The sequence below is a fragment of the Astyanax mexicanus genome, chromosome 19 (genome assembly GCF_023375975.1).
Source record: "Astyanax mexicanus isolate ESR-SI-001 chromosome 19, AstMex3_surface, whole genome shotgun sequence".
Classification (NCBI taxonomy): Eukaryota; Metazoa; Chordata; class Actinopteri; order Characiformes; family Acestrorhamphidae; genus Astyanax; species Astyanax mexicanus.
Window position 1 is genome coordinate 36,908,972 of NC_064426.1, and position 12,467 is coordinate 36,921,438.

Consider the following 12,467-nt stretch of genomic DNA (forward strand, 5'->3'; position numbering starts at 1 on the left):
ATGGGTGTGTTATGAAGGTTGTGTAAAACAACAATGTACACGAGTTGTTGTGCATTTTGCCAAGATGACTGATGTCAGCCATACAGAAAATGCAAGAATGCAGTTATTTAATATTATTTTAGTAATAAACACTTGGTCTACATATTTAAACTAGTTCATGTGATCATGTGTCACACATACACTGTACAGTGTTCCCATGTTATTGTAATTAGCCTAGTTTTCTTTATGCAAGTCATCTTCCCAATAGGATTGTGCAGATTTGAATACCTCCAACCCGAAGACTTTTGTGTATTTTACAGCACTGAGACCTAAAAGTGTCTGCCTGCCGCTCTGAGCTTTAGAGATTCTGTACAATTCTCCTGCCTTTGTTTATTGTATCCTAAGTTCAGAGAAGAACCAGCTCAGTGTGGCCTCTGGCTGGTTAGCTGCTCTCAGAGTCTGGATGAGCTGTAAGTTTGAATAGTAGACTCAACATTGTACTGCCCAGGCACAGATGAAATATGTGTTTTTCGCGAAAGGTCACATTGAAATAAATGTTAAAAATCCAAAACACGTTTCAAGTATTTCACAAGCAATCTCTAACCTCTGTTTCGTGAAGCGTTGGAACTCAATTCAGATTCCATTTGCAGCAGTTTAATTTTTTTAAGCCCGTTTTTTCTTTATATTTTTCTCTTGTTTAAATTATGTGAGTTCCTTCTTTATTTTGGCCAACCTTGCTGCATCCTTTCTTTTCCTAAGAAAGATAAGGTATAAAATATGCTATCTTTGTTTGGTACAGTGAGTTCCAGCAAGAACTGAAAAACTGTGAATTAAATGAGGAAAAAATGGATGCACAATATGTAGAGATGGCACAATATTATTATCTTTAGTACTGACTGATAATTTTAATATACTGTTTGTACTAAATGATCTACTAATAATTAAAAAACTTATCAGGATTCTTTGATTAATATTACAGGGGTTTGGACAAAGAAACTGAAACACCTGTCATTTTAGTGTGGGAGGTTTCATCAAGGCTAAATTGGAGCAGCCTGGTGGCCAATCTTCAATAATTGCACATTATTGCACCAGTAAGAGCAGAGTGTGAAGGTTCAATTAGCAGGGTAAGAGCACAGTTTTGCTCAAAATATTGCAATGCACACAACATTATGGGTGACATACCAGAGTTCAAAAGAGGACAAATTGTTGGTGCACGTCTTGCTGGAGCATCTGTGACCAAGACAGCAAGTCTTTGTGATGTATCAAGAGCCACGGTATCCAGGGTAGCGTCAGCATACCACCAAGAAGGACCAACCACATCCAACAGGATTAACTGTGGACGCTGTAAGAGGAAGCTGTCTGAAAGGGATGTTCGGGTGCTAACCCGGATTGTATCCAAAAAACATAAAACCACGGCTGATCAAATCACGGCAGAATTCAATGTGCACCTCAACTCTCCTGTTTCCACCAGAACTGTCCGTCACCACAATAAATTATTGTGGTCTAAAATTAGGTGTTTAAAACCCCTCTATATTGACCAGGGACTATTTCACATTTCTATTTTATAAAAAAAAAGCATTGTTCACTCTGTTTTTCTTAGAAAATTCGAGACTAAAACTAGACTAAACCTAAATGTAATTTTCGTCACAAGACTATGACTAAAACTAAATCAAAATTTGTTGTCAAAATTAACACTGGTCTGTCACTACTGTAACACTGAAGCTGACTGCAGATTCTTCATTATCTCCACAGGTTCGCTCAGCAGTCCGGAAGCGATGGCACCGCTGGCAGGACAAGCACTCCATTCGAGCTCGGGTGGCCCGGGCCATGTCCATCCCCACCTCCCCCACTCGGGTCAGCTTCCACAGCATCAAGCAATCGTCTGCAGTCTGATCTCAACTGATCTCAACTGATCTCTACTGATCTTAACAGACTTCAGCTGATCTCAACTGGTCTCAACCACCAAAACCTGTCTGTATTTTACTGCAACACCACCCCCACCCCCACCCTTACCCTTACCTTCCCTCCAAACCGACCTTACAGCTAACTACAGCTAACCCTCCACTCCCTCAAGCAAACCCAGGGAACAGCTGCGGTCCAAACAGGGTACGAGGCCTTTCCACTGAATAACTGGTGCCTCGAAAAACTGCGGAGTTAAACACGGAGAGAGAGACGAGTAGAGGCAGGCGTGGAGCAGAGCCCCTCTCTGATCATGTGAAGGGAGGGGGGGCTGGACTCCATCATACTGTGCAGAAAAAAAGGATAAAGGAATAAAGGAATAAAGGATGGAGATGCCTGACTCCAAAAAAAAAAACACTATGATGGAGACTATCAGGTAGAAATGATCAAAGTTTAATTTCATTTTCTTCTTCTTCTTCCCCGGTCGGCCCTCCCCGTGTGTGCGCCATTTTCTCAGTGGGAACCTTTTTCTTTTTTTTTTCCCCACCGCTGGCCCGGCTTCGCTAGCAGACCCGTCGGATCAGGATCAGGATAATGAAGCGCGGGAGCTCCGAGGAGAAACGTGTCGAATTACTGCAGGTTTCAAATCCAAACATTTCTCTAACGTGGACGGTTGCTTTCTCAACAAACTGCTCACGTGGATAGCAAGGGACGACTCCTGCTGATGCCCATCTGGGACGAATCTTTCGCTGTTATTGGAGTAGAGTCTCAATATGGGTATATATATACACAATATATAGATATAAAGATGATGTTATACGGATGGATGGCTGTCTTTCAAACGTAACTGCATAAAATATTGCAGCTTTTACTGCAACTACGAGCCTTTAGTTTGTGGACTGATTTCATGTCTGTAGACATGATGCACTGTGTCGTCACCTTTGGTACACTGTAAAAAAACAACAAAGAAAAATGTAGAAAAGGTAAAAGGTTAAAATTAGGCCAGTTTAGAACAATAAAATAAATACTGATTTTATATATATATATATATATATATATATATATATATATATATATATATATATATATATATATATATATATATATATATATATATATATACACACAGGGGTTGGACAATGAAACTGAAACACCTGTCATTTTAGTGTGGGAGGTTTCATGGCTAAATTGGAGCAGCCTGGTGGTTAATTAATTAATTGCACATTATTGCACCAGTAAGAGCAGAGTGTGAAGGTTCAATTAGCAGGGTAAGAGCACAGTTTTGCTCAAAATGTTGCAATGCACACAACATTATGGGTAACATACCAGAGTTCAAAAGAGGACACATTGTTGGTGCACGTCTTGCTGGCGCATCTGTGACCAAGACAGCAAGTCTTTGTGATGTGTCAAGAGCCACGGTGTACAGGGTAATGTCAGCATACAACCAAGAAGGACCAACCGCATCCAACAGGATTAACTGTGGACGCTGTAAGAGGAAGCTGTCTGAAAGGGATGTTCGGGTGCTAACCTGGATTGTATCCAAAAAAACATAAAACCACGGCTGCTCAAATCACGGCAGAATTCAATGTGCACCTCAACTCTCCTGTTTCCACCAGAACTGTCCGTCACCACAATAAATTACTGTGGTCTAAAACCAGGTGTTTTAGTTTCATTGTCCAACAACTGTATATATATCATAGCATAACAAAGCATTCATACCCTTAGTAATTAATCATAGTTTGGGGAAATATATACTTTTTTCTTTTTTCTGTCAAAAATACTGTTCACTGTCATATACAGCTCTGGAAAAAAAATAAGAGAGCACTTAAGTTTCTTTGATTTTGCTATTTATAAGTATAAGTTTGAGTAAAATGAACATTGTTGTTTTATTCTATAAACTACAGACAAATATTTCTCCCAAATTCCAAAAACAAATATTGTCATTTAGAGCATTTATTTGCAGAAAATGAGAAATGGCTGAAACAATAAAAAAAGATGCAGAGCTTTCAGACCTCAAATAATGCAAATATTTTAAATTGATGAAATTATCCTTTTAGATATGTTGATGTTGTATGTTGATATGAGGGATATCACCAGTTTTACAGTTATTATTTCACACCATTTGCCCACCAGTGCCTTTGTCCACAGTCATGAAATTAGTTCTTTTACCATTATTATTTTATTTTATGTTTTTTTTTTTTTTTTTTTTTACCACACAGCTCCCTTGTTACACTCGATGTGTTCCCATACTTCCACGGCTACTTCTTCTTCTGCATACAGTACTTCCCATACAAACATCTCGCATATTCCTGCTCTGCTTCTTTAGGCAGTATGTAATCCTAATAATGGAGAGCTAAACAGAAGGAATTGCCGTCTGTGTTTTTTTGCAAACTGTGAATCGTCGGCCCTTTTCCGGCGCATCTTCCTTCCAAACTCGCTCTATCCATCTCTCTCTTCTCTCTCTTTTATCCGGGCCAGCCCTGGGACTTCACACACCTCTTTTTTCAGCACCCCAGGGAACGAAGAGCGTAGAGAAGCTTGAACATCAATAAAATGCTTTGCCACCTGGTTAGGTAAAGGTTTCTGAGGCACATATATATATATAACAAAAAAGCAAGATGCAAGCAAGAGGAGACAGAGGAGGAGAAAAAAAAGCTGAGGAAATGGATGAAAGATAAGAAAAGGTAAGCTTTAATTAAATTAAAAAAAAAGCTTATCATATAAGTGAAGGATCCAATCGCATAGCAGAGCCTTGTAAGGAGCTCAGACACACAGGCGACTGAATGTATTCTGTTAGCGTCCAGCTCCCCTGTTTAGCTGCACTTTAATTATAGCAATTCTTGAATTACCAGCAAGATAACTAGATAAAGGTGTAAGAAGCCACCTTTTGAAATGGATAGGCTAGGCTAGGCTAAGCTAAGCTAAGCTAAGCTAAAGCTAGAGGTAAGGCAGGATGGATGGATTGCAGAAGACAGGACTTCTCCAATAATTACTATCCACACCACACAGCAGTGGGAGGACAGCGAGGAAAATAGCGAGTGGTCAGTGTTTATTTTATTTTTTTTGCTCTGAATTCAAGTGGACTCTCAGTCTCTCAGTGTAACAACAGCCTTAACGCAGCCGTTACATTGTGTACAGAAGCATTTCGAAGCGTTTCGACGTTTATTTATCACACTGGCTACTTGTGCGGGCACATAGCACAAGTGTCAATTATCAGCTGTGGATAGAGCAGAGAGCAGTTGTCGTGTTCGTTTGTGGATAGTGTCATCCTCTACAGTGTTTTTGTATTCTTCTTTCTCTTCTTTTTATTATTATTATTCATATTTTGATGATTTGATTATTATGCTGGTAAAAAAAAAAACAAAAAAAAAACACAGAGGACAAAAAGTGCACAAAAATGGCTCTGGGCTTCAGCCGCCCAACAAACATCTACGACCAGTTTTGCCTTCCTAACCCACGCTAGTCATAAAGCATTGTGAGAGAACTGTACTACAAAAGGTAAAGGCAAAGGCATGTAGCGTTCAGACACTGGGTTTTAATCCAGATTAGAAGGTCACACTCTTAAATAGTTAAAAAAATAAAGGGGCTTCAAATGGTTCTTTGAGGGATAATTAAGTAGTTTAGGTTCTTCACAATCAGAAATTTCTAATATATCAGGCCTCATTCACCAATAACTCAAAACATTGCCACCAAAGGGATTCAATTTACAAGAACAGTGGGATCCATCATTACAAGATCAGCAATTGTGTGGTTTAAAAATATCACAATGGTACTGATTTAAACTTACTGTATTGTTAAGACTAGGGATGCACCCGAAAAATCCGCAACCAAAAAGATTTGGTCCAAAAATTCACAAGAATGACGTTTTTGATGATGAAAGCCCTATCCAGACGCAAATAGTTTCTCAGGGGGATGTCTGTAAAAAAAATATGAGCACCAGGACCAGTGAGTTTTTAGGCTTTCTCGATCACGTGGCATTACGTTCAGTAGCTCCTCCATTTCCGCTCACTATTGTGTTTTTACATGGATCTCCGTGGAAACACGTGCCGAAAGTGTAATTACAGTGTGTGGCAGTGGATAAAAAAGCTATTTTATTAAACGCGAGGTGATTAAACTTGGTATTCAGGCGTTTACAAAATAATCAGTTTCACTTTCAGCCAAACATTATCATTCATTGCATCCCTAGTTCTGACTTTTTTAGTGAACAAATAAAAAAAATGTGAATGCAAACAAATTGCTTTAATCGGGAATTGGCATAGAAATGCACTTTTGAATAAGTGAAAAGAATATCAGAATAATAGATTCCAAACAATGGTGCATTTGTTGATGCAATTAATGTTTCCGACAAACATTTTAATTTCATTTCATCAATAGTTATGACAATTTTTTTAGTGAACAAATAAAAACATTCTTTACTAAGGATTCCCGGACAATTCTGCAACCAAATTGTTTTGCTTGGAAAAAGATATGCTTAGAAATTCACTTTTGAACAAGTGATGAAAAGATCCTGTAAACTGATCCCGAAAAAGCCATTGCTCCAAAGACCAACTGAACCACCTCTAGTGTTAAGAGTGCGCTGAAATAGGCTTACTTTGCTGTGAACGTGCGATCACTCATTGGTTAAACCTGTTACACATGAATGTATTACATATAAAACAAGTAGTTGAGCTGTTAAGCATTTAAGCAGTGCTTAAATGCCAGGCATATCTGTGCGACTCGTCTGTGAACAAATAGGTTATTAGAGTATCGTAGTCCTTAGAGTCATGTGTCCTGTTATAACATACAACCAACATGTCTATTAAAGCAAACAAAGCAAATGAAGGATCTTCTGCCACTTATTAAACCCTTGATAGGTTTATGCTTGGTGTAGAAAGACCAATACCACTACCACTACAACAAGTTGGAGCTCAGATGATGGTCTAGAGTATCCCAGGAATGTCCAGCCCCTTTGGTGCTGGAGATCCACCATTCTGGAGAATTCAAATCTATCATACTTGGTGATATCTGATGTTTAGATGGCCTTGAAGGCGTTTGGTACACTTAAAGTCAAAAGACTTTTAAGTTGCACCCAGAAGAAATAAATTGAATTCAACAGTCCTGGGATTGTGGTGTTGAATTGGGCAATTTCGTACGATACCTGATCACCTTTGGTCTTCGTTACAGGCAGACTATTTACGTTGTAGATTCTCACTGAACGCATCAAAACTATGAATGAACACATGTGGAGTTTTATGTACTTAACAAGAAATGAGCTGTCCTCCACAGTCACCGGACCTGAACCCAATCCAGATGGTTTGGGGTGAGCTGGACCAGAGAATGAAGAAGGCAAAGGAGCAACAAGTGCTAATAAACACCTCTGGGAACTCCTTCCTTCAAAACCATTTTGAATGTTGGAAAACCATCTCAGGTGGCCACCTCTTGAAGCTCATTGAGAGAATGATGCCAAGAGTGTGCAAAGCAGTAATCAGAGCAAAGGGTGGCTATTTTGAAGAAACTAGAATATAAAACATGTTTTTTAGTTTTTCACCTTTTTTTTGTTAAGTACATAAAACTCCACATGTGTTCATTCATAGTTTTGATTCCTTCAGTGAGAATCTACAATGTAAATAGTCATGAAAATAAAAAAGAAACGCATTGAAGAAGAGAAGGTGTGTCCAAACTTTTGGCCTGTACTGTAAAAAAGGGTCCTGTTAGCTAGCAGGACAATGCTCATCCACAGACTGCTGTTATCTCAAGACCTTTCCTTGAAGACTCAGATCCTACACAATGGCTTGTTTCTGGTAACCTTTCAGCTCAACTTCTGTATAACTTCTGGTGACGATAAGCTCACTGTTAACTTCAGTGTTGGTTGAAGTTAAGGTCGAAGTAGAATTCTACAAGTGCTGAGATCTTTAGCTCGTTCTCCAGGACCAGAATTAGGTCCTCTTGATCTATCCTGTCCCCAGAAGACCCTAGAAAATACATTCATCTCGAGCCTGCCTGTCTCTGAATGGTTGGACGAAGAGGAAATATATATAGTGATGTTCTTTCGGTGCTTTCGTGGCCACTGTCCCGTTTCATTGGCGCGCAGCTCGTTGACAACAAGCCCAGCAGTATTTTGACACGCGCTGCACGGACTCTCCACTTTCCGGAGGGGAATCAAGAGTTGGTATTTGACAGATCAGGGCAGGAGAAACCGAAAAGAGCAGAATCAGTCCATCAAAAAGTGTTCAAACCGGCACCGAGAAGCTGGGCGAAGTTTTCCACTTGAACAAAGATGTTGGAAGGGATGGGAACTGACTGGACTGTACTCTAAACCTGATATCCGCAGCAGAACCTTATCCTACTCAAGCTGATCTTCCCCAGAAGCACTGTAAAATGGTAGGGAATGTTTTGTTTTTTTCTACGCTTGGTTTCAAATAGAGCTATGATAGAGCTATGATACTCTTGGGAAACAAGCCCCAGGCTGGGGTCACCAAAACAAGGCTGGCCCATTTGTCTCATTAAGCGATGGGTCCGAGCATATTTTATTTTTCCCCTTAAAAAAGTGATGCAAGCAGTGATGGATTTACCAATGGAATCTGTTTGGAATTAGCAGAGAAGTTGTATAGAGGAATAATTTGAGTTCATAGGACCATCATTGAAGGAATCAGCACATGACAGGAATAAAACTTGGTGGGTAGTTGTGCCACACTGTCATGTTCTGAGTGACTCAGAATGTCTACTCAAGAGTCATCCTCAGTGATGAGTCCCACTTTTGTCTTGGTAAAGATAGATGATCAACAAATCTGTATGGTGGAAGCACCCTTGGTCTTCAATACAAGCACTTTTTGAAGTCCTGCAACCAGTGGCCCTACCTTTTCTGAACTCACATTCTGGTGCCCTTTTTCAACAGGACAATACTGCTGCCATCTGGGGTCACAAAATAATGTGTGTCCCCCTTAAAAAATCATGCTAGTAGTGAGGGATAGAATGTAATCTGCTTGGAATTAGCAGAGATGTTGTATAGAGAAATAATTTGATTCCAAAGAACATCATTGAAGGAATCAACACATGACAGGAATAAAACTTGGTGGGTTGTTTGCCACACTGTCGTCTTCTGAGTGACTCAGAATGTCTACTCAAGTCCCACTTTTGTCTTGGTGGAGATAGATCAACACATCTGTATGGTGGCAAACCAATGATGGAAGCACCAATGGTCTTCAATACAAGCACTTATTGAAGTCCTGCAACCAGTGGCCCTACCTTTTCTGAACTCACATTCTGGTGCTTTTTTTTCAGCAGGAAGATGCTCATCCACATACTGCTGCCATCTGGGGTCACAAAAGCAAGGCTGGCCCATTTGTCTCCAAGCATTGGTCCAAGCATTGTCAAGTATTTGACTTTGACAGCCATTGGGTCCTTTTTCAGTCCGTTGAACCAAACTGTTGACTTCCTGTCTGTGGATCATGTTAAAACATTAGGTGCAAAATAATTTGCGTCCACCTTAAAAAAAGTCATGCTAGTAGTAAATTGTGAGGGATAGAAGGTGATATCGGTAAAATTAATGAGGGATAGAAATCTAGTAATCTGCTTGTCATTAGTAGAGAAGTTGTATAGAGACTATTTGAGTTCAGAGAATCAACACAGAAGGAATCAACACATGGCAGGAATGAAACTTGGTAGGTAGATAGGTGTGCCAAACTGTGTGTCATGGAGATGATCAATGAATAATATCTATTGCTCTTCAATACAGGCATTTTGATAGCCCAATGTATGTTACGTTATTGCAGCCCTGAACCAGTGGCTGTACCTTTTCTGAACCTTCTTGTGTTCTGGTGCACCATTTCAACAGGACTTGTCAACTAATGCTCATCCACATTCTGCTGTTGTTCCATCTCAAGAGCTTACCTTGAAGACAGAAATTCTGCAGGTGTAGCTCAATAAATATGACCAAGAGTTGCCTTACAATCCAACACTTTCTTCTTTTTGACGATGAGTGTAGGGTAAATGACCTCTGCATGTGATATAAGTGGTTCTATTTCCCTTTTTGTAATCAGGGAGCACAACACCTTATGTGATTGTGGTTTTGGTTATTCTGTAAATGCAAATCTTTGAATTTTTTGCATTGGAAATAAATTGCCTTTCCTCCAAAGTCCCATCCGTTAAAGGGCGGGAATGCCGTCATATCAAATTAGTTTTATTGTGTGTGTTCGCAGCTTTTTATTATCTCCGGAATGGCTTGTCAAATGTGACCCAAATTCCTGGCAAAACAAAAACATGAGAATTTATGGGTAAAACAGGATCGGCGTGTTTGCTGGCTGGCTGCGCAAACCAAGGATTAATCGGAAATTTTCCAATTGAAGAGGAAAACTCATCAGGCACAGCTGTGCCAGTGCAGACCTCAGCAGGTTCTCATGAAAAGATGGATAAAAAAGAGAAAGAGAAAGAGAGAGAGCGAGAGAGATGGATAGAGAGAGAGAGAGAGAGATAAGTGGGGAAAGCTGCAGATACTCAAGCTTTTGTTGGTCTGTCAAATGAAGCTGTTTGCCAGCGAATGTGAAAGTGGCTAGAGGGCATGTGAGGAGGGTTTGATTCAGCATCACGAGCTGGAGCCTCACAAAGCAAGGCTCTCATCCTTTTCTCTCTCTCTCTCTCTCTCTTTCTCTCTCTCTCCTCGATTCACTTCGTCAGACTTTGCTCTTTATTTATAGCACTTTAATGGAAAGCGGTTCAGATGGCCGCGGCGTTTCGTAAAGGACTGGCAGGATGCCAGTGATTAAAAAGGCTGCGTGGTCTTAATCAAAGACATTAATCTTCTGAGAGTCTAAATTTGATATTAGCGTGACTATATATCACCTCCAACCAGGAGCACTGCAGCCCTACTGGTGCTCTTGCTCACATTATAACCAGAGCCACTTTTCTAATGACCAAAAAAATCCACGTAGAGTATTTATAAATTAAATTAAATTAAATTAAGTTCAGTGTAGTGTAGAAGTTTTGTCCAACAGCGCTACCACAGTGTTAGCATGCTGGCAACCAGCCTTGTTCAACAGTGCTACCACAGTGTTAGCATGCTGGCAACCAGCCTTGTTCAACAGTGCTACCACAGTGTTAGCATGCTGGCTACCTGCCTCCTCCCACATTGCTACCGGTCTCATCCAACATAGCTACTGTGGTATTAGCAAGCTGGCTACCAGCCTAGCATGGAATTTTAGCAAGGTTCAGCTAGCCAGTCAGTGGATCCCAACATCATTAATACCGCCTACCAAACAGATCGAAATAGCCTCTAAACCCCGTAACATTTTTTGAAAGTTACAGAAATGAATGGTAAGCATACTGGCTTCCAGCCTCGTCCAACATCGCTAACATGGCATTAGCACATTGGCTATCAGCCACATCCTAGATCTTTATTATGCCCTTATCCAACATCGCTACCACAGTGTTAGCATGCTGGCTACCGGCCTTTTTCAAAACAGCTGCCACAGTGTAAGCATGCTGGCTACCAGCTTTGTTCAAAATTGCTGCTGCACTGTTAGCATACTGGCTCTCGGCCTTGTTCAACAGCACTACCGCAATGTTAGCATGCTGTCTATCTGCCTCATCCAACATAGCTACTGTGGTATTAGCAAGCCAGCTACCAGCCTAGCATGGCATTTGAGCAAGGCCCAGCTAGCATGTCAGTGGATTCCAACATCATTAAGCCCTCCTAACAAACAGATCAAAATAGCCTCTACAACCTCATAACATTTCTAAAAGTTACAGAGATGAATGGTAACCATGCTGGCCTCCAGCCATATCCAACATCGCTAACATGGCATTAGCACTACCATAGTGTTAGCATGCTGTCTACCTGCCCTGTTCATCATCGCTTCTGCAGTATTAGCATGCTGGCTACCAGCCTAGCATGGCATTTTAGCAAGGCCCAGTTAGCCAGTCGGTGGATCGCAATGGCTTTAAGCCCTTCTAACAAGCAGATCAAAATAGCCATTTTTGAAAGTAACAGAGATTAATTTTAAGCATTCTGGCTTCCAGTCTCCTCCAACATCGCTAACATGGCATTAGCACAGTGGCTATCAGCCACATCCTACATCTTTAATGAGCCCTTGTCCAACATCACTACCACAGAGTTAGCATGCTGGCTACCAACCTCGTTCAACATCACTTTTGCAGTATTATCATGATCGCTACCAGCTTGTCCAACAGTGCTACCACAGTGTTAGCATGCTGGCTACCAGCCTTGTTTAACATTGCTACCACAGTGTTAGCATGCTGGCTACCAGCCTTGTCCCACATTGCTACCTGCCTCATCCAACATAGCTACTGCGGTATTAGCAAGCCAGCTACCAGCCTAGCATCGCTTTTAAGCACGGCCTTGCAAGCCAGTCAGTGAATTTCAATTAAGCCCTACTACCTACTTTCTATCTTTCTATAGCCCTTGTCCAACATCGCTAAAACAGTGTTAGCATGCTGGCTACCAACCTCATTTAACATCGCTACTGCAGCATTAGCATGCTGGCCACTTGGCTCATCACTTATCAGTACTGACCTTATCCAACATCACTTCTGCAGTGTTAGCATGCTGGCTACCAAGCTAGCATTGCATTTTAGCCAGTTGGTGGATCCCAATA

At 40.8% G+C, this 12,467-nt stretch overlaps 1 protein-coding gene across 1 annotated transcript in view; it reads left to right on the forward strand.

The window, feature by feature from the left end:
• Positions 1 to 2,922, forward strand: part of crhr1 (corticotropin releasing hormone receptor 1) — a 244,536-nt gene extending 241,614 nt beyond the window's left edge. The window contains exon 14 of the mRNA XM_022665066.2: positions 1,732 to 2,922. Within this exon, the coding sequence (XP_022520787.1) occupies positions 1,732 to 1,872 (141 nt within the window). The 3' untranslated portion in view covers positions 1,873 to 2,922. The remainder of the gene's footprint in view (positions 1 to 1,731) is intronic.
• The last annotated feature ends 9,545 nt before the right edge of the window (positions 2,923 to 12,467 follow it).